The following is a 23,933-nucleotide window of genomic DNA, read 5'->3' on the forward strand; positions in this document are numbered from 1 at the left end:
TTTTTTTTTTTTTTGGCTGTACTTGACACTGTAACTGTATATTCTGTACTGATTATGTTGTGGTCCTCATGCTTTTTGTACTGGATTTGTCCTTTATCCCCCTTCCCTCATTGATTGCCCTCCCCTCCCTCCCTCCCCCTCTTCTTCCCGAAGTTCACTGTTGTATGGTTAATATGCAATTTCTCAATAAAAACTTATTGGTTAAAAAAAAAAGACATGTGGCACAGTGTTTTTCCAATGTGACATCATAATTTCTAGGTATCACAATTTTACTAAAACCATATATTAGTAATAGAAGTCTTCCAGAGTCCATCTTATCAAGAACCGCACTTAGAATTACAGTTTGTTACGTATTCTCGGCATGAGGTGATGCTTGTGTTACATCGAAACGATAATGTCATGCCCGGCCTACTAAACAAAGTCACCAAGGATGTCGGCAGATAGGCGGAGGTTCGCAGGGCTCTGATCCATTGGACTAGCGTCCTGCAAACCTTTTTGCTCATCTCTACTTATAACATGCTAAGTATCTGTCCATTATGTATAAGTTACAGATATCCATAATTTATTCTTTAAGCAGGCACCAGTCAAAAAGAGGATTGCAGTCTTTATATTCCTTCAGGGAAGGATTATCTAGATCTCCATGGTCATCATGTTCTATGGTCTCAGGATTTTCTGATGGGGGACCAGTAGTCCTGACACATACACAGCGATATCCATCATATCCAGCTAGGTACAATTTTCTGGGGACTCCGACCCAATCTCTTTGTATTCCACCACTACAAAGACAAAACAATAATCAGTTGTAGCTGGCTTTATAGAATTATTGTACATATACACAGTCTGCCTCTTTAGTTTCTGGCAATTTAGCTACTAGGGTATCTGTCAATACTGTAAATCTACAGTGGGACTAGATAAATCTTAGTAAGCTCAAAAAGTTTGTTGTAACAGCTGCATTGCAACCAGAAGCTCTTTTTACAGTGCTGTGCAAATTAATTGGGACAAAGCATTTTTTAAGTTAAATCGTAAGTTGGTTACCAGTCAGTGATTCATACCAGTTTAATATATAATAAATAAACCTTGGTCAACGAGCCAGTGGAAAAGGGTAATTTTCAGAAATAGTATGCAACAGTGCATTATAACATTTTATTTTTTGCTCAGTCCCAATTAATTTGCACAGCACTGTACTTATATTTGTGCCCCAAAAATTATAATCCACTCATTATGTATTAACTAATGGTTATTGGTAACAGCCCTGCTGCAGACTTACTCGTGTTACTGAAGGACAGAGAGAGAGTAAGGAGCGCTGCGGTGAGCTTACCTTCCGGAGCGCAGGACCTTAAGCACGTGACCTCCGGGGGAGTGGACGGAGGCAGGGCCAGACGCCGAGTAGCGGCGGTGACCAGAGAAGCCAGAGAATAGACTGAACGTGCCGAGGTCAAGCCGGGAGGTAGATGAAGTGCCAAAAGTATGAAACGAAAGCGTGGTCAAGGCATAGCAAAAAGGTCAGAAAGCCGGAGATAGCGGTACAGTACAAGCGAGGAAGGCGGAGCAAGAGTAAACAAGCCAGAGGGTCAGAGCCAGGAGAGACAGTAATAACAGAATCACGGAGCAAAGCACAGAACGAGCAAACAGACCAGCTCATACACGAGAGGCAATCGGACAAAACAGTATGCAAGCACACCAGGGGGTTAGACACACAGCCAGGAAAGATGTATCACTGACAAGGATCCCCAGAAGAAGGCAGGTAAATATAGCCCTCCCCAAACCAAAAGGAGGCTATACAAATTAACCCCGAAAGGACAGGGAAGGACCCTGTCCACAACCATGACAGTTATACGTGCAACGCCTGGATCTGTATGGATATAGATACAGTAGGATCAACAAATGCCAACAGCAGCACAAGTCCAAAACGACGCATTGCAACGTTGGCCAAACATAGCAACATATTTATTAAGGTTGAAGGAAGACTTTAAGTCCATCTAGTTCAACCCATAGCCTAACCTAACATGCCCTAACATGTTGATCCAAACGACGGAAGTGTGAAAGAAGCCTAAGGCAATTATTTTTTTAACTGTTACTGAAAAAGAAATCAAGTGGAAACCCCCTTTAACATGTTTTATAGAGAAAGCAAATAAATGATGTCCCTTTTCACGGCAGAGTAAAATATGAGTGCCATTTTTTACTGTCAGCTACATACACTAGAGATATTTACAGGAGTCCATGACAATCTGCTTGAGCACAACATAGAAGAGCAGATCTTGAGTGCCTAATGCAGTTACTTGCTTCCCTAAGTAGCTCTACACGGGAAGTATACAACTTTTGACTATGTTTAGCTTATTTTTCGATGCCGTCTGTCATTTAAAGTTGCAAATTGGGGCTCAGACTTAGTCAGAACCCAGCTTTAGGCTACCTTCACATGTAAACTACTGACCAAATACTGAACCTCAGAAAACCAGGAGTGGGTGATAAATACAGAAGTGGTGCATATGTCTCTATTATACTTTTCCCCTGATTGCTCCACTCCTGGTTTTGGCTTACAAATACTGAGGTAAAATACTAAATGTGTGCTTGTGGCCTATGGCTGTTACTCACCTATTTTTGGAACACCACACTCTGCTGGTACCGGAGTTAAATTCGGAGTTACATGGTGGAAACTGCTTATTCTCTTCAAATCTCTGCTCTTTTAACTTTACCCCAATATCAATAACTGCTAATGCTTTTTCTAAAGCTTTTGTAGGATTTCCTTCATCATCATAAAAGTGTCCTATGAGTTTACCTTATAGAAAGAAAAATAAAACTGTAAGTACTGACTTCTTAATATATGTTTCTACCCATGAGCTGGTTACCAGCAGTACATTATTATCAGCACAACAGTCTCTAATAATGGGGTCAAAAAAAGAAACACATACCAACCACTGCATAGTTCTTGTGATAAAAACTAAGCCAGTTGTGGAGGTGTAACATCTGCGTAGGCGACAGTTCCGTCACATCCTCTACTAATCCACCTTCTGTAAAGTCACCAGTCACGTAGGCTCTAGAGGCATCTCTCGCTGTGAAAAAGAAATATAAAATTTAGTTGTTTTTAGTAAACTCTTTAAGCTGGTGCACCACAAAAGTGCATACTTATGGAACTTTTCTCAAATAAATACAATGCAAATCACTCCAACTGCCCTATGGGCCATTCAATAGGACTGTGTAAATCCCTATGTACCATCTACATTTAGAATAAATTTTCTGCTCGGAGGAACAAATACCGTATGCTGTGGATTTTACTAAGAATTTCTTCACATCAATGTACAGGGGTGAAACCTGTAGGGAGTCTGTAGCAAGAAATAGGGAGAAGCAAAGAGTGCACGCTGTTTTTAAATGGAATCTGTCACCCCCGGGGACATATGACCTATTAATATGGGCATACAGGTAATAGAAATGATACACTAGTCCTACCTGTATGCCTCATATTAATGGTCTTGATGCTCAGAAATCTTAGATTCTTTCTGTATGTTAATGATTTCTTCCAGGCTCCGGGACGTGCAGTGCCTGGAAGAAATCCCTGCCTCCTGTCTTCATTGTAAGGCCATGTTCACACAGTGCGTTTTTTTCTGCGGAACCGCAGCGTTTTTGCCGCTGTGGTTCCGCAGCTGTTTTCCATGCAGGGTACAGTACACTGTACCCTATGGAAAACAGGAACCACTGTGCACATGATGCGGGAATCGGGAAAAAAAAGCCGCGCTGAATAGCCGCGGTAAAAAAGAAGTACCATGTCACTTCTTTTTTCGGAGCCGCAGCGGTTCTGCACCCATAGACCTCCATTGTGAGGTCAAACCCGCAGTAAAACCCGCAGATCAAAAATATATCTGCGGGTTTTATTGCGGTTTGTGGTGCCGAACCGCTGCAGCAGGAAGTGCGGGGAAGCGGGCGGAAGTGCATGGGCGGAGTGTGGCTGCCCCGATCCCACTCCCCCATGCTCCGATGCCCCCCCGCCGTACTCCGATGCCCTCCCCCCGTGCTCCGATGCCCCCCCCCGTGCCGTAATCTTCCCCCCTTATACTTACCCGGCCTCCCGGTGTCCGTCCGGCCGTCTTCTCCCTGGGCGCCGCCATCTTGCAAAATGGCGGGCGCATGCGCAGTGCGCCCGCCGAATCTGCCGGCCGGCAGATTCGTTCCAAAGTGCATTTTGATCACTGAGATATAACCTATCTCAGTGATCAAAATAAAAAAATAGTAAATGACACCCCCCCCCCCTTTGTCACCCCCATAGGTAGGGACAATAAAAAAAATTAAGAATTTTTTTTTTTTTCCACTAAGGTTAGAATAGGGTTAGGGTTAGGGGTAGGGTTAGGGGTAGGGTTAGGGGTAGGGTATTTTCAGCCATTTTAACACTAAAAAAACTTCCTAGAAAACACACAGACTCTGCATAGAAAACAGCATAAAAAAAAGGATCAAAAAACGCATCAAAAAACGCACCAAAAAAGCACAAAAAAAAGGACCAAAAAAAGGACCTGCATTTTCTGCCAAGAGCTGCGGTTTCAGTCCTGAAAAAAAAAGGATGGAAATCAGGAACGTGTGAACACACCCTAATACTACCCCCCTCCCATGCACATCAGTTATGGTCCCGGAAGCCTGCGCCTTGCACTCCCTCACAAATACAGTTATATGAAAAAGTTTGAGCACCCCTATTAATCTTAAGCTTAATGTTTTATAAAAATTGTTTTTTTTGCAACAGCTATTTCAGTTTCATATATCTAATAACTGTTGGACACAGTAATGTTTCTGCCTTGAAATGAGGTTTACTGTACTAACAGAAAATGTGCAATCTGCATTCAAACAAAATTTGACAGGTGCATAAGTATGGGCACCCTTATTTTCTTGTTTTAAATACTCCAACCTACTTTTTACTGACTTACTAAAGCACTTTTTTAGGGTTTTCTAACCTCATTGAGCTTTGAACTTCATAGCCAGGTGTATGCAATCATGAGAAAAGCTACTTAAAGTGGCCACTTGCAAGTTGTTCTCCTCTTTGAATCTCCTCTGAAGAGTGGCATCATGGGCTCCTCAAAACAACTGTCTAATGATCAGAAAACAAAGATTATTCAACATAGTTGTTCAGGGGAAGGATACAAAAAAGCTGTCTCAGAGATTTAACCTGTCAATTTCCACTGTGAGGAACATAGTAAGGAAATGGAAGAACACAGGTACAGTTCTTGTTAAGGCCAGAAGTGGCAGGCCAAGAAAAACATCAGAAAAGCAGAGAAGAAGAATGGTGAGATCAGTCAAGGACAATCCTCAGACCACCTCCAGAGAGCTGCAGCATCAACTTGCTGCAGATGGTGTCACTGTGCATCGGTCAACTATACAACGCACTTTGCACAAGGAGAAGCTGTATGGGAGAGTGATGCGAAAAAAGCCGTTTCTGCAAGCACGCCACAAACAGAGTCGGCTGAGGTATGCAAAAGCAAATTTGGAGAAGCCAATTTCTTTTTGGAAGAAGGTCCTGTGCACTGATGAAACCAAGATTGAGTTGTTTGGTCATACAAAAAGGTGTTATGCATGGCGGCCAAAAAACACAGCATTCCAAGAAAACAACTTGCTACCCACAGTAATATTTGGTGGAGGTTCCATCATGCTTTGGGGCTGTGTGGCCAATGCCGGCACCGGGAATCTTGTTAAAGTTGAGGGACGCATGGATTCCTCTCAGATCAGCAGATTCTTGACAATAATGTTCATGAATCAGTGACAAAGTTGAAGTTACGCAGGGGATGGATCTTTCAGCAAGACAATGATCCAAAACAACGCTCCAAATCTACTCAGGCATTCATGCAGAGGAACAATTACACTGTTCTGGAATGGCCATCCCAGTCCTGAATATCATTGAACATCTGTGGGATCATTTGAAGAGGGCTGTCCATGCTCGGCGACCATCAAACTTAACTGAACTGGAATTGTTTTGTAAAGAGGAATGGTCAAAAATACCTTCATCCAGGATCCAGGAACTCATTAAAAGCTACAGGAAGCGACTAGAGGCGGTTATTTTTGCAAAAAGAGGATCTAGTAAATATTAATGTCACTTTTCTGGTGGGGTGCCCATACTTATGCACCTGTCAAATTTTGTTTGAATGCAGATTGCACATTTTCTGTTAGTACAATAAACCTCATTTCAAGGCAGAAACATTACTGTGTCCAACAGTTATTAGATATATGAAACTGAAATAGCTGTTGCAAAAAAACAATTTTTATAAAACATTAAGCTTAAGATTAATAGGGGTGCCCAAACTTTTTCATATAACTGTACATACCTCATCCTCCCTTCTATGGGCGCTGCATTAAGGGATCACCGCAGGCGCCAGGGAGTCACTGTGACCTCCTGTGTGCATGCCGATAATATGCTCTCCCCACTTCCTCCCTGCACAGTCATCGCTAGGAACCATGTGTACATAGCGATGACAATGCAGGGAGGAAGTGGGGAGAGCACCTTATTGGCGCGCAGGCCAGAGGTCACTGAATCAGGTCACCGGCGCCTGCACAGAAGATCCCTGAATGTAGCGCCCACATAAGGAAGGATGAGGCATGTATTTCTGAGGGAGTGCAGGGCGCAGACGTGGGATTTTGGGGACATAACTGATGGGCATGGGATGGGGGGTAGTATTGTAATGAGGACTGGGGGCAGGGATTTCTTACAAGCACCGCACGCCCCGAAGCCTGGAAGAAATCATTAACATACAGAAAGAATAAAAGATTTCTCAAAAACAAGACCATTAATATGAGGCATACATGTAGGACTAGAGTAACATTTCTATTACCTGTATGCCCATATTAATAATAATCTTTATTTTTTTTATATATTAACAGGTCATATACGTCCCCGGGGGTGACAAATTCCCTTTAACAGTCTGATCAGTTCTGCCACAGAATAAAGGTATGTGCACAGGTGGGTCCTCTCCAAAACATGCCTGAAAAAGTGCTGAGAAAACGCTCGAAAGAAAGTTTTTACATAGAAATGTATATGTTCTATTTGCTTTTCATACGTTCATTCTTTTGATTAACTTTTAACAGCTACAGGTTTAAAAAAAAATTCCAAGCGGCTGACCTGACCAATCTTCAGACATTTTCCACTCTGAAGATGCTCTATACTTTAAAATAGAAGTCAACAGGAAAGATTTTTACCTTCAGAAACCATTAGCAGATTCTTCATTGTCAATGGAGAGAAAAAAAAAACGGCCAGTACAAAAGACGCCATAAAAAATAATGGAAAAATGCTTAAAAGAATACTGATGAACAAACGGTGAGGAAACAAAAAGACAGCCCCAAAAAGAAAAAGACATTCAGGACAAAAAACACTGCCATGTATTGTAATGTGTTCCTCTTGGAAAACACAGTGAGTTCGCTCACGTGTATGGCAGGAAACATATCTACAGTTAATGCTTTCTCGTGGATTCCAATATACAGCGTCCAGGACAGAAATGACAACGGATCCTGACAGAATTCACTGGCTGATAATGGATCAGTCCCATTGTTGCATTCCATTAGAATAGATGTAGGGAATAGGGACATTCTTCCAAGAAAAACAACAAACCTGCCAAATGGGATCTATTGGAACATGGACCTGGCACAGGATAATGGATCCTGTTAGAAAAGCTCATTATTGCAAAAGGATTTTAATGAAATAGAACCACAACTGCAATGTGAACATGGCCTTATAGAAATATACAATTATATAAAGAGTTAAATAGGACCAGGACACCTACTAACTTATTTGTTTTGGTAAAATTCCCATACAATAATTCCAAGCTTAGAACTGTTAGATGTTCCTCCTTTATGCCCATTGGAAATGTATGAGTAACCTAAAAATGAGTATAACACTGTTCTCACCATATACCATGCCCTTTCTGTGTTATGCTCACATCATCCACATGTACTGTACAAAAAAAGGTGCAAAACCAAAATGGTGCAGGATAAAGCTAGACCACCTTCACCACTAGGTTCTGACCATCAGGCCTGGGAAGGAGCTGCAGAACATAAAAAATGCTGCAGTCAGGAAAGATAGGGGGCTGAGGAGTTCTGCCAAGGGGGGAGTCGGAGGGGAAAAATAAGGCCATGTTCACACGATCAGTATATATACACCAAACTCAGAAGTGGAACAGTCAGAGGAAAAGTATAGAAACACGTCACCACTTCTGTATTTATCACCCACTCCTGGTTTTGGCTTACACATACTGAGGTGACATACTGATAGTGTGGACGTGGCCTTACTCTGTTATAGGGGTGTGCCAGCAGTAGGACTCTGGTGTAGGGTCATTATAGAACAAATCTCGCCGGAAGAAGCTGGTGGCGAAACGCGCGTCGGGGTGAGGGCACGCCTGTCGGGGTGAGGGGACCCTCCTGTGACAAGCTCCCATTATACAGATAATAACTATTTAGTTACCTTTGAATAGCTCCGTACTTGGCTGATCATATACAGGGGTGGATTAAGGGTAGCCAGGGCCCCGGGCTGTTCAGACACTGTGGGCCCCCCCGGTCATGTGACGGGGGTCATGTGACGGGGGTCATGTGACGGGGGTCATGTGACGGGGGTCATGTGACGGGGGTCATGTGACGGGGGTCATGATATACCCGAACCAGATTACTCCAGAAAAATGGCCGGGCCCTACTCTACTGTAACCTATTAAATATTTGTTAAAATCTGCAATACAATTTAGGTGTATTTTGACCAATAATATCACATACAAGGAACAAATACCACCCTACCATGACCAGACCACAAATTACAACCACAGTGATCAAATAATATCACATACAAGGAACACCGCACCATGACCAGACCACAAATTACAACCACTTGGTGACCAAATAGCACATACAAGGGACAAATACCACAACACCATTTCCAGACCACATTTTACCACCACCACATAGTGACTGAGTACCACAATACTGATCAGTAATAAAAAAATAAAACAACAAAATACTGTCACCATAAGTGCCAGTATTCACAGGAGATCTGTACTTAGTATGCAGTGTCTGTGTAGAGGTAATACAGCGATCACTGGCGACATTATACACAGGACCGCTGTATATGGTTTACAGCAGGGGTGTCAAACTGCATTCCTCGAGGGCTGCAAACAGGTCATGTTTTCAGGATTTCCTTGTATTGCACAGGTGATAATTTAATCACCTGCACAGAATAATTCCAGCACCTTGTGTAATACAAAGGATATCTTGAAAACACTCATGGTCTGAGCGGAGGCCCTCAAGGAATGCAGTTTGACACCCCTGGTTTACAGTGTATAGTGTCAGTATAGATAACACTGACTCACCAGTGACGTCTCTAGGTGAAGTCCTTCATCTGTCATGAAGCACAGACCGCCATCATTTATTCCAGCCAGGGCTTGTTTGTTGTTTCTGCAGGAAATAACACAGTTATCTCGAGCTCCGCTTGCAGAACACATTACTTAATTTTTCCCAATTTCAACATTACACCACATGAAGAAAAAAAGACGATAAAGTGTCACTCTGCACAGTAACAGGACCACCCCCCCAATTAAAACAGTATACTCAAAAAATAAAATAAATACATCACTGCAGTAATAATATCCCTTAATTAGCCCCTACGGAAATAATATTCCCCATCCTGGCCCCCGTTTATCTCATTCCTAGCTCCTGCAATATGTTCTCGCATCCTGCCCTCATGAGTATCCATTCTACCCCATATGATTTCCCCATCCTGCCCCATCTGTCTCCATCCTGTCCCATGACAGGGTGTTCAACAATCTGCCCCAGTGTGGCCAGCATATTACCCCCAGTGTGTCCAGCATATTGCCTCCACACAGTGTATCCAGCAATCTGCCCCAGTATGTCCAGGCATTGCCCCCAGTGTGTCCTGTCCAGCAATATGCCCCAGTATGTCCAATTGTCCAGCATTGCCCACAGTTTGTCCAGCAATCTGCCCCAGTGTGTCCAGCAATCATCTGCCCCAGACTGTGTCCTCCAGCATTGCCCCAGTGTGTCCAGCAATCATCTGCCCCAGTCCCCAGACTGTGTCCTCCAGCATTGCCCCAGTGTGTCCAGCAATCATCTGCCCCAGTCCCCAGACTGTGTCCTCCAGCATTGCCCCCCCCAGTGTCTCCTGCATTTCCCCAGTGTGTCCAGCAAATGCAATCATTTGCCCCAGACAGTCCCCAGACTGTGTCCTCCTCCAGCATCATTGCCCCAGTGTGTCCAGAAATCAGACTGCCCCAGAGACTGTGTCCTGCTCCCGGGCCCAGAATTGCCCCCAGTGTGTACACAGACTGTGTCCCCCAGCATTGCCCCCCCCCAGTGTCTCCTGCATTGCCCCAGTGTGTCCAGCAAATGCAATCATTTGCCCCAGTCCCCAGACTGTGTCCTCTTCCAGCATCATTGCCCCTGCCCCAGTGTGTCCACTGTCCAGAAATCAGACTGCCCAGGCCCCCAGAGACTGTGTCCTGCTCCTAGGCCCAGCATTGCCCCCAGTGTGTACAGCAATCTGCCCCCCAGCCTGCCCCAGTGTCCGACTCCTCCGCTCCACCTCCACGGTACCGTTAGGTTATAAAAAAAAAAAAAAATTCTCCTCACCTTACCAGCGATCCAGGCGATGAGCTCTCTCCATGCAGCGCGCACTCGCCAGCGACTGATGACGTCAGACGCCGGCGACGTGTGCGCTGCGCGGCGCCTGCGGCCGACTTCGGCCGCCAGCCTCCAATTGGCTGGAGGCTGTTAACTATTGCCGTGCGGGGGCGCGCCCGCACGGCAATAGGAAACCGCCGCAGGCAGCGCCGGTAGGGGCTCGGTGAGCAGATGAGACGGGGCCCGATGCGGGCCCCCTCTCTCTGCCCACCGGGTCCGGGGGGGGGGGCTCCCGGCACGGCAGTGATGGCACAGCACGGCAGTGATGGCACAGCACGGCAGGGGCACGGCCGCACATAAATCAGGACAGGAGATAATAACGCCGCGGCGCCGGCACCACCAGTCTGACCGGTGCGGGCGGCTGGTGGGTGCCAGACTCCAGTATACCACACTGTGTAGTATATGATGATGGCGGCGGCCGGCGGGCAATCTGTGCGGAAGCCCAGGGCCCCCCCACACCACTGGGCCCTGGGCTACCGCCCAGATTGACCCTCTGATAATCCGCCCCTGATCATATAGCATTACTGATGTGAGCAGTTAGTCTCTGATCCAGCCTCATCCTGTTTATGCTAGTAGAAGGCATATAACGGTATTCATCTTTTTGCCTCATGATGATTAGAATTGATTGTACGCTTGCCACTTTAATATAGGTCTTTTCAGTGGATTAATACATTGTGGTCTGCTATTTTAAGGGGGTCACTGTATTATATATATTTTTTTGTCCTTATCCCTTATTTTTACCGCTCTTCCCTCGCTGTGCTCGGCGTCCACTACACGGCATTTCTGCTTTTGTCTCTATAGTTTTGCTGGATCTCTTCTTGAACCCTCATATTTATCTTATATGTTGTTTGAAGTGCCATCATTTACATAGGATCTTTTTTTATTTCATTGTAGGGTCATGACTCTGCATCCAAACAGGGATCGCAGCGGGGTTTAGGACGCCCAGCAAACTAGCGCTCTCCTCCTGGAGTCAGGGATGTCCCTACTTTTTCTGGGGGTCTTCCAGGCCATGCACCACAGTTGGAAGCATTGGTAACAGTTTCCCATTGCTGCATACACTTCCAGGAGGAATAACAGAGTAACACAGTGCAGAAGTTAGTACTTACTCCAGAATTACTTTATAAAGAAAACTTAAAAACAATGTCACGAAGGGAATCCAATGAGTGGCAATTCATTGCCCTCTATAGTGAGTGGCATTTACATGGCACATTGCCCCATATAAGCAGAAATTAGGATTTGTACCTGCAAAGAAGCTGTAGGAGCCCCCAGGCCCATAATGCTTTATCCCCTTGTGCACGTCAAACACCTGCCCTAGCACTGCCAGGTACAAGCCAGGGCTGCCATGCCCCCCGTGATAGCTGGACAGCTCGCCCTTACTCAGCAGCCGTCCCGGGGTCACACTGCACTGCTTGGGAAAGATATAGCTCAGTCCAGGCATCTGTACCAAGGTCCATGGATCCGTCCGCATGCCCAGCAGTGCCGCAAGGCCCAGAGCTGCGGCTGCCAGGTACCCGAGCATGCCTGGCACTGCATGGACGCTTCACCTGCCCAGCACACTGCTTGTTCCGGGTGCTCAAGGGGGCGGAGCTAAGGCTTTGTGGTGAACCAAAACAGTCATCACTCTGCCATCTAGTGGCAGCAATACGGATTACAGCCTGCATGAACCACACAGTCAGCAATGATTTTGACGAACGAGTCCACAACTCAGTCACTGCTCATTGCTGTGGACTCTGCGTATTCTCCCTCTCCACTGGCACACGGCTTTATGGTATCTATGCTGCATAACACTATGGGGGTGCATTATACATGCTATAAGGGTGCATTATACATGACAAGGGGGTGGATTATACTATAAGTGTGCATTATACTATGGAGTGCATTATACTATAAGTGTGCATTATACTATGGAGTGCATTATACTATACATGACAAGGGGGTGCATTATACTATACTAGATGGTGGCCCGATTCTAACACATCAGGTATTCTAGAATATGCATGTCCACGTAGTATATTGCACAGCCACATAGTATATTGTCCAACCACGTAGTATATTGCACAGCGCTGTAGTATATTGCACAGCCACGTAGTATATTGCCCAACCACGTAGTATATTGCACAGCGCTGTAGTATATTGCACAGCCACGTAGTATATTGCACAGCCCACATAGTATATTGCACAGCCCACATAGTATATTGCCCAGCGATGTAGTATATTGCCCAGCGACGTAGTATATTGCACAGCCACGTAGTATATTGCCCAGCCACATAGTATAATGCCCAGCAACGTAGTATAATACCCAGCGACATAGTATATTGCCCAGCCACGTAGTATATTGCACAACCACGTAGTATATTGCACAGCCACGTAGTATATTGCACAGCCACGTAGTATATTGCACAGCCACGTAGTATATTACCCAATGACGTAATATATTGGCCAGCCACGTAGTATATTGCCCAATGACGTAATATATTGGCCAGCCACGTAGTATATTGCCCAATGACGTAATATATTGGCCAGCCACATAGTATATTGCCCAGCGACGTAGTATATTGCCCAGCGACGTAGTATATTGCACAGCCACGTAGTATATTGCCCAACCACGTAGTATATTGCACAGCGCTGTAGTATATTGCACAGCCACGTAGTATATTGCACAGCCACGTAGTATATTGCACAGCCCACATAGTATATTGCACAGCCCACATAGTATATTGCCCAGCGATGTAGTATATTGCCCAGCGACGTAGTATATTGCACAGCCACGTAGTATATTGCCCAGCCACATAGTATAATGCCCAGCAACGTAGTATATTACCCAGCGACATAGTATATTGCCCAGCCACGTAGTATATTGCACAACCACGTAGTATATTGCACAGCCACGTAGTATATTGCACAGCTACGTAGTATATTGCACAGCCACGTAGTATATTACCCAATGACGTAATATATTGGCCAGCCACGTAGTATATTGCCCAATGACGTAATATATTGGCCAGCCACGTAGTATATTGCCCAATGACGTAATATATTGGCCAGCCACATAGTATATTGCCCAGCGACGTAGTATATTGCCCAGCGACGTAGTATATTGCACAGCCACGTAGTATATTGCCCAACCACGTAGTATATTGCACAGCGCTGTAGTATATTGCACAGCCACGTAGTATATTGCACAGCCACGTAGTATATTGCACAGCCCACATAGTATATTGCACAGCCCACATAGTATATTGCCCAGCGATGTAGTATATTGCCCAGCGACGTAGTATATTGCACAGCCACGTAGTATATTGCCCAGCCACATAGTATAATGCCCAGCAACGTAGTATATTACCCAGCGACATAGTATATTGCCCAGCCACGTAGTATATTGCACAACCACGTAGTATATTGCACAGCCACGTAGTATATTGCACAGCCACGTAGTATATTGCACAGCCACGTAGTATATTGCACAGCCACGTAGTATATTACCCAATGACGTAATATATTGGCCAGCCACGTAGTATATTGCCCAATGACGTAATATATTGGCCAGCCACATAGTATATTGCCCAATGACGTAATATATTGGCCAGCCACATAGTATATTGCCCAGCGACGTAGTATATTGCCCAGCGACGTAGTATATTGCACAACCACGTAGTATATTGCCCAGCGACGTAGTATATTGCACAGCCACGTAGTATATTGCACAGCCACGTAGTATATTGCACAGCCACGTAGTATATTGCACAGCCACGTAGTATATTGCACAGCCACGTAGTATATTGCACAGCCACGTAGTATATTACCCAATGACGTAATATATTGCACAGCCACGTAGTATATTGCCCAATGACGTAATATATTGGCCAGCCACGTAGTATATTGCCCAATGACGTAATATATTGGCCAGCCACATAGTATAATGCCCAGTGACGTAGTATATTGCCCAGCGACGTAGTATATTGCCCAGCCACGTAGTATATTGCACAGCCACGTAGTACATTGCACAGCCACGGAGTATATTGCACAGCCACGTAGTATATTGCACAACCACGTAGTATATTGCACAGCCACGTAGTATATTACCCAATGACGTAATATATTGGCCAGCCACGTAGTATATTGCCCAATGACGTAATATATTGGCCAGCCACGTAGTATATTGCCCAGCCACGTAGTATATTGCCCAGCCACGTAGTATATTGCCCAACCACGTAGTATATTGCCCAGCCACGTAGTATTTTGCCCAGTGACGTAGTATATTGCCCAGCCACGTAGTATATTGCCCAGCTACGTAGTATACAGCACAGAGCCATGTAGTATATTGCACAGCGAAGTAGTATACAGCACAGAGCCACGTAGTATATTGGCCAGTCATGTAGTATATTGCCCAGCTACGTAGTATATTGCCCAGCCAGGTTTGTCACAGGTGAAAAAATACAAAATAAACATATACTCACCTTTCTGAGGGAGCCCTTGTAGTCTACGGCAGGTTCCGGTCCTAGGGTTGGTATTAGCGCAGGACCTGTGATGACGTCGCGGTCACATGACCGTGATGTCATGGCAGGTCTTTGTAGCGCAGGCATGCAGGGCCTGTGATGACGTTGCGGTCACATGACCGTGACATCATGGCAGGTCCTTGTCGCGCAGGGCCTGTGATGACGTCGCGGTCACATGACCATGACGTCATGGCAAGTCCTTCTGCCACCGGAACCTGCAACGGTAGATGGCGGCCGGCGCGAGCTGCAACGGAGGGTGAGTATAGCAGGTTTTTATTTATTATTATTATTTTTAACATTACATTTTTTACTATTGATGCCGCATAGGCAGCGTCAATAGTAAATGGTAGGGGACACACAGGGTTAATAGCGGCGGTAACGGAGTGCGTTACCCGCGGCATAACGCGGTCCGTTACCGCCGGCATTAACCCTGTGTTAGCGGTGACCGGAGGGGAGTATGCGGGCGACAGGCACTGACTGCGGGGAGTAAGGAGCGGCCATTTTCTTCCGGACTGTGCCTGTCGCTGATTGGTCACGGCAGCCATGACAGGCAGCTGGCGAGACCAATCAGCGAATGAATAACCGTGACAGAAAGACAGAAGGACAGAAAGACGGAAGTGACCCTTAGACAATTATATAGTAGATATGGTAAGGGGGTGCAATATACCATACATGACAAGGGGGTGCATTATACTACTATGGGGGTGCATTATGCTATATATGACAAGGGGGTGCATTATACTATGAGGGTGCATTATACTATATATGACAAAGAGGTGCATTATACTATATATGACAAGGGGGTGCATTATACTATATATGATAAGGCGGTGCATTATACTATGAGGGTGCATTATACTATATATGACAAGGAGGTGCCTTATACTATATATTACAAGGGGGTGCATTATACTATGGGGTGCATTATACTGGTATGAGGCTGCATTATACTATATATGACTGGGGGTGCATTATACTACTATGGGGGTGCATTATACTATATGTGACAAGCGGGGGTGCATTATACTACTATGGGGTGCATTATACTACTATGGGGTGCATTATACTATATATGACAAGGGGGTGCATTATACTATTGGGATGCATTATACTATATATCTTAAAGGGTGCATAATACTAAGAGGGTGCATTATACTACTATGGGGGTGCATTATACTATATATGACAAGGGGGTGCATTATAATATAGGGGTGCATTACGCTATATGACAAGGCAGTGCATTATACTATGGGGTGCATTATACTATATAGGACAATGGGTTGCATTATATTATAGGGGTGCATTATACTACTATGGGGGTGCATTATACTATATATGACAAGGAGGTGCAATATACAATGGGGGTGCATTATACTATATATGACAAGGGATGTATTATAGTATGGGGGCGCATTACACTACTATAAGGTTGCATTATACTATATATGACAAGGGGGTGCATTATACCATATATGACAAAGGGGTGCATTATACTACTATGGGGCAGCATTATATCACTATAGGGCTGCATTATACTACTATGGGGTGAATTATACTATATATGACAAGGGGATGCATTATACTACTCTGGGGGAGCATTATACTATATATGACAAGGTGTGACGCCCTATATATGGATCTATCGGGTGGACCCACTGGACCGCAAGTACAACGGTTGCTGATACCAGGAAGGGAGAGCCAGACTAGGAAAGCAGGTTCAAAAGCTTTATTGTACAGAAATACAAATATACTAGGGAAGACACCCCAAAGGAAGGCCACAGGACCAAAACACCAGAGAACCTCTAAGGAGTCCAAGGCTAGGAGTGACCCCTATACAGGGATTTCCCCCTGACCACCAATAGAGGGTCCGATGAGACAGTTACCTGTGTAAAACCGACCTAGGAGGCAGGGAAGAAATGAAGAGGCAAAAACAGGGCAGATCGAGGAACTTAGATGAAGGCAGAAGACTGCAGGGAGCCGAACTGGATCTGAAACTAGGGTTGCTGAGACGACCAGGCTCGAACCTAGGGAAAAAGGTACACAGAGTAAGTCAGGGAAATGAGACTGGAAAGACTAGCTTAGAGCAGACCTGGAGAAGCAACTTCAGGATAATAGAAGTTGCCCAGGCAGCGACCAGAAGTGACTGAGATCCTTTTATCCCTCCAGCCTCAAAGTGATAGGCCGGGAGGAGGGGCGGTGAGTAGGGTCGGGCTGGCCCTTTAAGAAGCCAGAGAGCTAGCCTGCCCGCCCCCTATGCACTCCTTAGGAGAAGGAGAGGAAGGAGGAAGTGCAGCAGACAAGGGAGCAAGGACCCGGACAGCATGTCTGCAGGCACGGACCCCGGAGCGCCGGCGGACGACCGAAGCGTGACCCTGCTGGCTCAGGACAGGACCAGAGGAGGTAAGAACAGGCGGGGAAGAGAAAGTAGGCGCCCCGGACCACGAGGTGGTGACAGTACCCCCCCTACAGGCCCCCCCGGGCGGCGACTGGCAAGGAACCGACGTAGGAGACGAGGAGCATGGACGTTGCCCTCCGGTTCCCAGGACCTATCCTCAGGACCAAACCCCTTCCAGTCAACCAGGTACCATGTGGCACGCCCTCTCTTCTTCATGTCTAGAATGGCACTGACCTCATACTCGTTATAGGCCGAGATCAGAGGAGGAAGCTCTCCCGGATCCTGGGAGAAGCGGTTGAGGATCACAGGCTTGAGGAGGGAACGGTGGAAAGAATTATGTATTCGCAGAGAAGGAGGCAGATGTAGCTGATAGCACACATCGTTGAGTCTCCGGGATACCTCGAACGGTCCAATGTACCGAGGTCCGAGCTTGAAGGAGGGCACCTTAAGGCGGACGTACTTGGCTGATAACCATACCTTGTCACCCGATTGAAACATCTGGGCATCAAGACTTCTCTTGTCGGCATGGTCCTTTATATGCTGGGATGCTTTCTCAAGAGCTACACGAGTCGTGCTCCAGATGTTGGCGAAGTCGCGAGCCACGGCCTCTGCTGCAGGATTGGAAGTCGTGATATCCAAGGGATTTGGGATCCTCGGGTGCTGTGCATATACAATAAAAAATGGAGTGTTACGAGAGGACTCACCAACATGATTATTGTACGAGAACTCCGCCCAAGGCAGTAGGGACGTCCAGTTGTCGTGGTGTGCGTTGACAAAGTGTCGTAGAAAACCTGCCAACACCTGATTTACCCGTTCCACTTGTCCGTTAGACTGGGGATGATAAGCCGAAGAGAAGTCCAAGGCAATATCGAGTCTCCTGCAGAGAGACCGCCAAAATCGGGACACGAATTGAACTCCCCTATCGGAAACAATGTTGGAGGGTAATCCATGCAACCGGAGGATATGTTGAACAAACAACTCGGCTAGCTTGGGTGCCGAAGGAAGACCAGGCAGAGAAACGAAGTGACCCATCTTGGAAAATCTGTCCACCACGACCCAGATGACAGTATTGCCGGAGGATGCGGGAAGATCCGTGATGAAGTCCATCGCAATGTGTTGCCATGGTTTTGATGGTATAGGCAAGGGTAAGAGTTGACCGGCGATAAGTTGTTTGGGGGTCTTGTTGCGGGCACAGGAAGAACAGGCAGAGACGTAGTCTGACACCTCTTGACGCATCCCTGGCCACCAGTAGTGCCGACCGATCAACTGTAGAGTCTTAGTCAGACCCGCGTGACCGGCTAGTAAGGAGGAATGTCTCCAGCGAAGGACGCGTTCTTGATTCAGTTCGGGCACCAGCGTCTTACCTGGGGGTACCTGCGACAGTTGGAGCGGTGCAACCATGATCACCTTGGATGGATCGATGATGGGACGAGGTTCCTCCTCCTGATCGTCGGAAAGAAAAGACCGGGAGAGAGCGTCAGCCTTGATATTTTTAACTGCGGGACGAAAATGAAGACGGTAGTCAAACCGAGCAAAGAATAAGGACCAACGGGCCTGGCAAGGGTTGAGCCTAAGGGCAGACTGGAGATAGGCCAAGTTCTTGTGGTCGGTGTAGATCACCACCTGGTGCACCGCTCCCTCTAGGAGGTAACGCCACTCCTCCAAGGCCATTTTGATGGCCAGCAACTCACGGTCACCAATGGAGTAATTCCGCTCACAGGGAGAAAAGGCCTTCGAAAAGAAACCGCAAGAGACCACACGTCCGGAGGCGGCTTTCTGCGTGAGGACGGCCCCGGCTCCTGTGGAGGATGCGTCCACCTCCAGAAAGAACTGCTTCTCCGTGACGGGCCTGTGCAGGGCTGGTGCGGAGGAGAAGGCCCGTTTAAGTGCCAGGAAGGAGCACTCGGCCACTGGAGTCCATCCATTAGCAGGTGTTCCCTTGTGTGTGAGCGCTGTGAGGGGCTTGACCAGATCCGAGAAGTGCGGAATAAACTACCGATAATAGTTGGTGAATCCCAAGAACCGCTGGATGGGTTTGATCCCGACGGGCCGAGGCCAGTTCATGATGGCCGACACCTTATCAGGATCCATCTCCAGACCTGAGTCAGAGACGATGTATCCAAGGAACGGCAGGGAAGTCCGCTCGAAGAGGCATTTCTCATACTTGGCGTACAAGTGGTTCTCCCGTAACCGAAGGAGAACTCGTCGGACGTCACTTCTGTGTGTGGGTAGGTCTGAGGAGAAAACCAAGATGTCATCTAGGTATACCACTACACATACGTACAGTAGGTCACGGAAGACGTCGTTCACGAACTCATGGAAAACGGCTGGTGCATTGCACAGTCCGAAGGGCATCACCCGGTACTCGAAGTGACCATCACGGGTGTTGAAGGCGGTTTTCCAATCGTCACCGGCCCGGATGCGGACAAGGTTGTAAGCCCCTCGTAGATCCAGCTTGGTGAATATCCGGGCTCCCCGGAGCCGACCGAAGAGCTCTGGAATAAGAGGCAGTGGGTACTTATTCTTTACCGTGATAGTGTTTAATCCGCGGTAGTCAATGCAAGGACGCAAAGACCCGTCCTTCTTCTTCACGAAGAAGAACCCGGCTCCAACAGGGGATGTGGATCTCTGGATGAATCCCCAGGCCAAGCTGTCCATGACCGTATTCTGACATCGCCTGAGTCTCCGCAGGGGACAGAGGGTAGATTCGTCCTGTAGGAAAAGAAGCTTCTGGAACCAAATCGATGGAACAATCATAAGGCCTGTGCGGAGGCAAGACCTCTGCTTCTAGTTTATCGAAGACATCCACATATGCCCAGTAGGCCTCCGGAAGTCCGGGCAAGGACGTAGGTGAGGGAGGCAAATGGATAGGCCGGACGGGCAGCAGGCAATGGCTATGGCAGGCCGAGCCCCAACGTTGGACCTCCCCACTTCGCCAGTCTATGACTGGCTCATGCGTACGCAGCCATGGCAGACCGAGCATGAAAGGTGGAGAGAGAGAGGGTAGCACGGAAAAGGCAATTTTCTCAGTATGGAGAGCTTCGATCTGAAGCTCCACCTCACTGGTAATGCCCTCAACGGAATCTTGTAGGGGTCTCCCGTCAATGGTGTTGATGATGCGGGGATGCTGCAGGGGGTGTATAGGGACGCCGAGACGGAGAACCATGTCTCGCTGAATAAAGTTACCTGCAGATCCCGAGTCCAAATACGCCAACTCAGAGAACCGCCTGTCACCGACTCTCACCTGTATGGAAACAGTTAACGGTTGAGAGGTATCACTCTCACCTACGATGGCCTCTCTTACCTGTCCTAGGTGGAGGAGTTTTCCGGTCTTCTGGGACATTGCCGGCGGAAGTGGTTGGAGCCACCACAATAGAGACACAACCTCCGGGCGACTCTCTCCTCACGCTCCCAGGGACTCAGCCGGAGACGATCCACCTCCATGGGTTCGGGTGCTACGGCAGATGAAGCGTTACCTGGTAACAGTGGCCTCTGAAAAGAGGGTGCCAATCGAGGTGGTCTTCTCTCCTGGGTTCTCTCCTTGGTGCGTTCTTGTGGGCGGCGGTCCATCCGGACGGCAAGGGAGATGTATTCGTCCAGGGTACCGGGAAGGTCTCGTACAGCAAGCTCGTCCTTCAGGCGACTGGATAACCCTCTCCGGAAGACACCGATCAGGGTCTCGTCAGACCAGCGAAGCTCCGAAGCCAAAGTGCGAAACTGTATGGCGTATTGGCCAACCGAGAGAGTACCTTGCTGTAAGTTGAACAACTCCTCCGTGACCGAAGCCACCCGACCTGGCTCATCAAAGATCTTCTGGAAGGTGTCCAAGAAGACCCGCAGATCAGATACAATGAGGTCCTCTCTCTCTAGTAGAGGGTTGAACCAGGCCAAGGCCTCGCCCTCCAGGTGTGATGCCAGAAAGGCCACTTTCGCCACATCCGAAGGGTATTGATGAGGGAGAAGCCTGAAATACAGCTGGCATTGGTTGATGAAACCCCTGCACATCTTTGGATCCCCAGAGTACTTGGTGGGTTTGCAGAGGCGAGGGGAAGAGAAGACGCCTCCTACGGCACTGGGATCCAACACGGGTGCGGCAACCGGAGCAGAAGGAGATCGCTGCAGATTCGAAAGCCGCTCGTCCACAGACGTCATGTAACTCAGCATCTGGGTCTGCATCCGTCCTTGTTGATCCAGCTCCTGATGGAGATCTGCAAGATGAGAGAAGAAAGATGCATCCACCCCCTGAGGGGAAGCTAGACGGGCCTCAAGGATACGCATGAACGCAACTACCTGTTCCTTACTCTGGCGGAGACTAGCGAGCTCCCTCTGAGCATCGAACCTGGCATCAGCGGGGTCCATGGCCTGGGCAAAATCTGTGACGCCCTATATATGGATCTATCGGGTGGACCCACTGGACCGCAAGTACAACGGATGCTGATACCAGGAAGGGAGAACCAGACTAGGAAAGCAGGTTCAAAAGCTTTATTGTACAGAAATACAACTATATTAGGGAAGACACCCCAAAGGAAGACCACAGGACCAAAACACCAGAGAACCTCTAAGGAGTCCAAGGCTTGGAGTGACCCCTATACAGGGATTTCCCCCTGATCACCAATAGAGGGTCCGATGAGACAGTTACCTGTGTAAAACCGACCTAGGAGGCAGGGAAGAAATGAAGAGGCAAAAACAGGGCAGAACGAGGAACTTAGATGAAGGCAGAAGACTGCAAGGAGCCGAACTGGATCCGAAACTAGGGTTGCTGAGACGACCAGGCTCGAACGTAGGGAAAAAGGTAGGGGGGATGAGCCATGCATACAAGATAGGAGGGGGGTGAGATGAGCCATGCACACAAGATGGGGGGTGAGATGAGCCATGCACACAGGATGGGAGGGGGGGGGAGATGCGCTATGCATACAGGATGGGGGGTGAGATGAGCCATGCACACAGGATGGGAGGGGGGAGATGAGCCATGCATACAGGAGGGGGGATGAGCCATTAATATAAGATGGGAGGGGGGAGATGAGCCATGCATACAAGATGGGAGGGGGCATTATACAGTATGGAGCATCATGTGAGGTCATTATACAGTATTGAGCATCATGTGGGGTCATCATACAGTATGGAGCATCATATGTGGCCATTATACAGTATTGAGCAACATGTGGGGTCATTATACAGTATGGAGCATCATGTGTGGCCATTATACAGTATAGAGCACTGTGTGGCCATTATACAGTATGGGGGTGGGGGGCGTGATTGTGTGTAGTGATGGGTTGGGGGGCGAGATTGTGTGTGGTGATGGGTTTGGGGCGAGATTGTGTGTGGTGATGTGTTGGGGGCGGGAATGTGTGTGGTGATGGGTTGGGGGGCGGGATTGTGTACTACTATGTATATATACTATACCTATATGTGTGTGTATGTATACATATATTATATACTGCACACAGCTGCACCTTGTTGTCACATGGTGACACTACTACGTGTACTACTAGTAGTAGTACAGGTAGTAGTGTCACCATGTGACAGCACAAGGTGCAGCTGTGTGCAGTATATAATATATCTATACATACACACATATAGGTACAGTATATACACAGTAGTAGTACACGTAGTAGTGTCACCATGTGACAGAACAAGGTGCAGCTGTGTGCAGTATATAATATATGTATATATACACACATATAGGTACAGTATATACACAGTAGTAGTACAAGTAGTAGTGTCGCCATCTGACAGCACAAGGTGTAGCTGTGTGCAGTATATACAGTTAGGGCCAGAAATATTTGGACAGTGACACAATTTTCGCGAGTTGGGCTCTGCATGCCACCACATTGGATTTGAAATGAAACCTCTACAACAGAATTCAAGTGCAGATTGTAACGTTTAATTTGAAGGGTTGAACAAAAATATCTGATAGAAAATGTAGGAATTGTACACATTTCTTTACAAACACTCCACATTTTAGGAGGTCAAAAGTAATTGGACAAATAAACATAACCCAAACAAAATATTTTTATTTTCAATATTTTGTTGCAAATCCTTTGGAGGCAATCACTGCCTTAAGTCTGGAACCCATGGACATCACCAAACGCTGTGTTTCCTCCTCCTTAATGCTTTGCCAGGCCTTTACAGCCGCAGCCTTCAGGTCTTGCTTGTTTGTGGGTCTTTCCGTCTTAAGTCTGGATTTGAGCAAGTGAAATGCATGCTCAATTGGGTTTAGATCTGGAGATTGACTTGGCCATTGCAGAATGTTCCACTTTTTGGCACTCATGAACTCCTGGGTAGCTTTGGATGTATGCTTGGGGTCATTGTCCATCTGTACTATGAAGCGCCGTCCAATCAACTTTGCAGCATTTGGCTGAATCTGGGCTGAAAGTATATCCCGGTACACTTCAGAATTCATC

At 47.1% G+C, this 23,933-nt stretch overlaps 1 protein-coding gene across 1 annotated transcript; it reads right to left on the reverse strand.

Annotated features, from left to right (window-relative positions):
- Positions 1–229: 229 nt before the first annotated feature.
- On the reverse strand, positions 230–12,215 carry LOC138670276 (neuferricin-like). Its single transcript, XM_069757471.1, has 4 exons — positions 11,881–12,215; positions 2,910–3,050; positions 2,593–2,776; positions 230–776 (listed from the first exon to the last, which is right to left on the reverse strand). Exons 1-4 carry the CDS (start codon positions 12,155–12,157, stop codon positions 563–565), a joined length of 816 nt encoding a protein of 271 aa, XP_069613572.1. The 5' UTR covers positions 12,158–12,215; the 3' UTR covers positions 230–562.
- Between the last annotated feature and the right edge of the window lie 11,718 nt (positions 12,216–23,933).

This window comes from Ranitomeya imitator, chromosome 3, assembly GCF_032444005.1.
Source record: "Ranitomeya imitator isolate aRanImi1 chromosome 3, aRanImi1.pri, whole genome shotgun sequence".
NCBI classification, from domain to species: domain Eukaryota; kingdom Metazoa; phylum Chordata; class Amphibia; order Anura; family Dendrobatidae; genus Ranitomeya; species Ranitomeya imitator.

Bases quoted from the DNA above. Each gene is read 5' to 3' on its own strand.
- LOC138670276 (XM_069757471.1), bottom strand. From the start codon at position 12,157: ATGCTCGGGTACCTGGCAGCCGCAGCTCTGGGCCTTGCGGCACTGCTG. The intron at 3,051-11,880 runs GTACAAATCCTA...TCTTTTTCACAG, and splicing joins CTCCTACAGCTTCTTTGCAG to CGAGAGATGCCTCTAGAGCC. The intron at 2,777-2,909 runs GTATGTGTTTCT...TCTTTCTATAAG, and splicing joins CAAGAACTATGCAGTGGTTG to GTAAACTCATAGGACACTTT.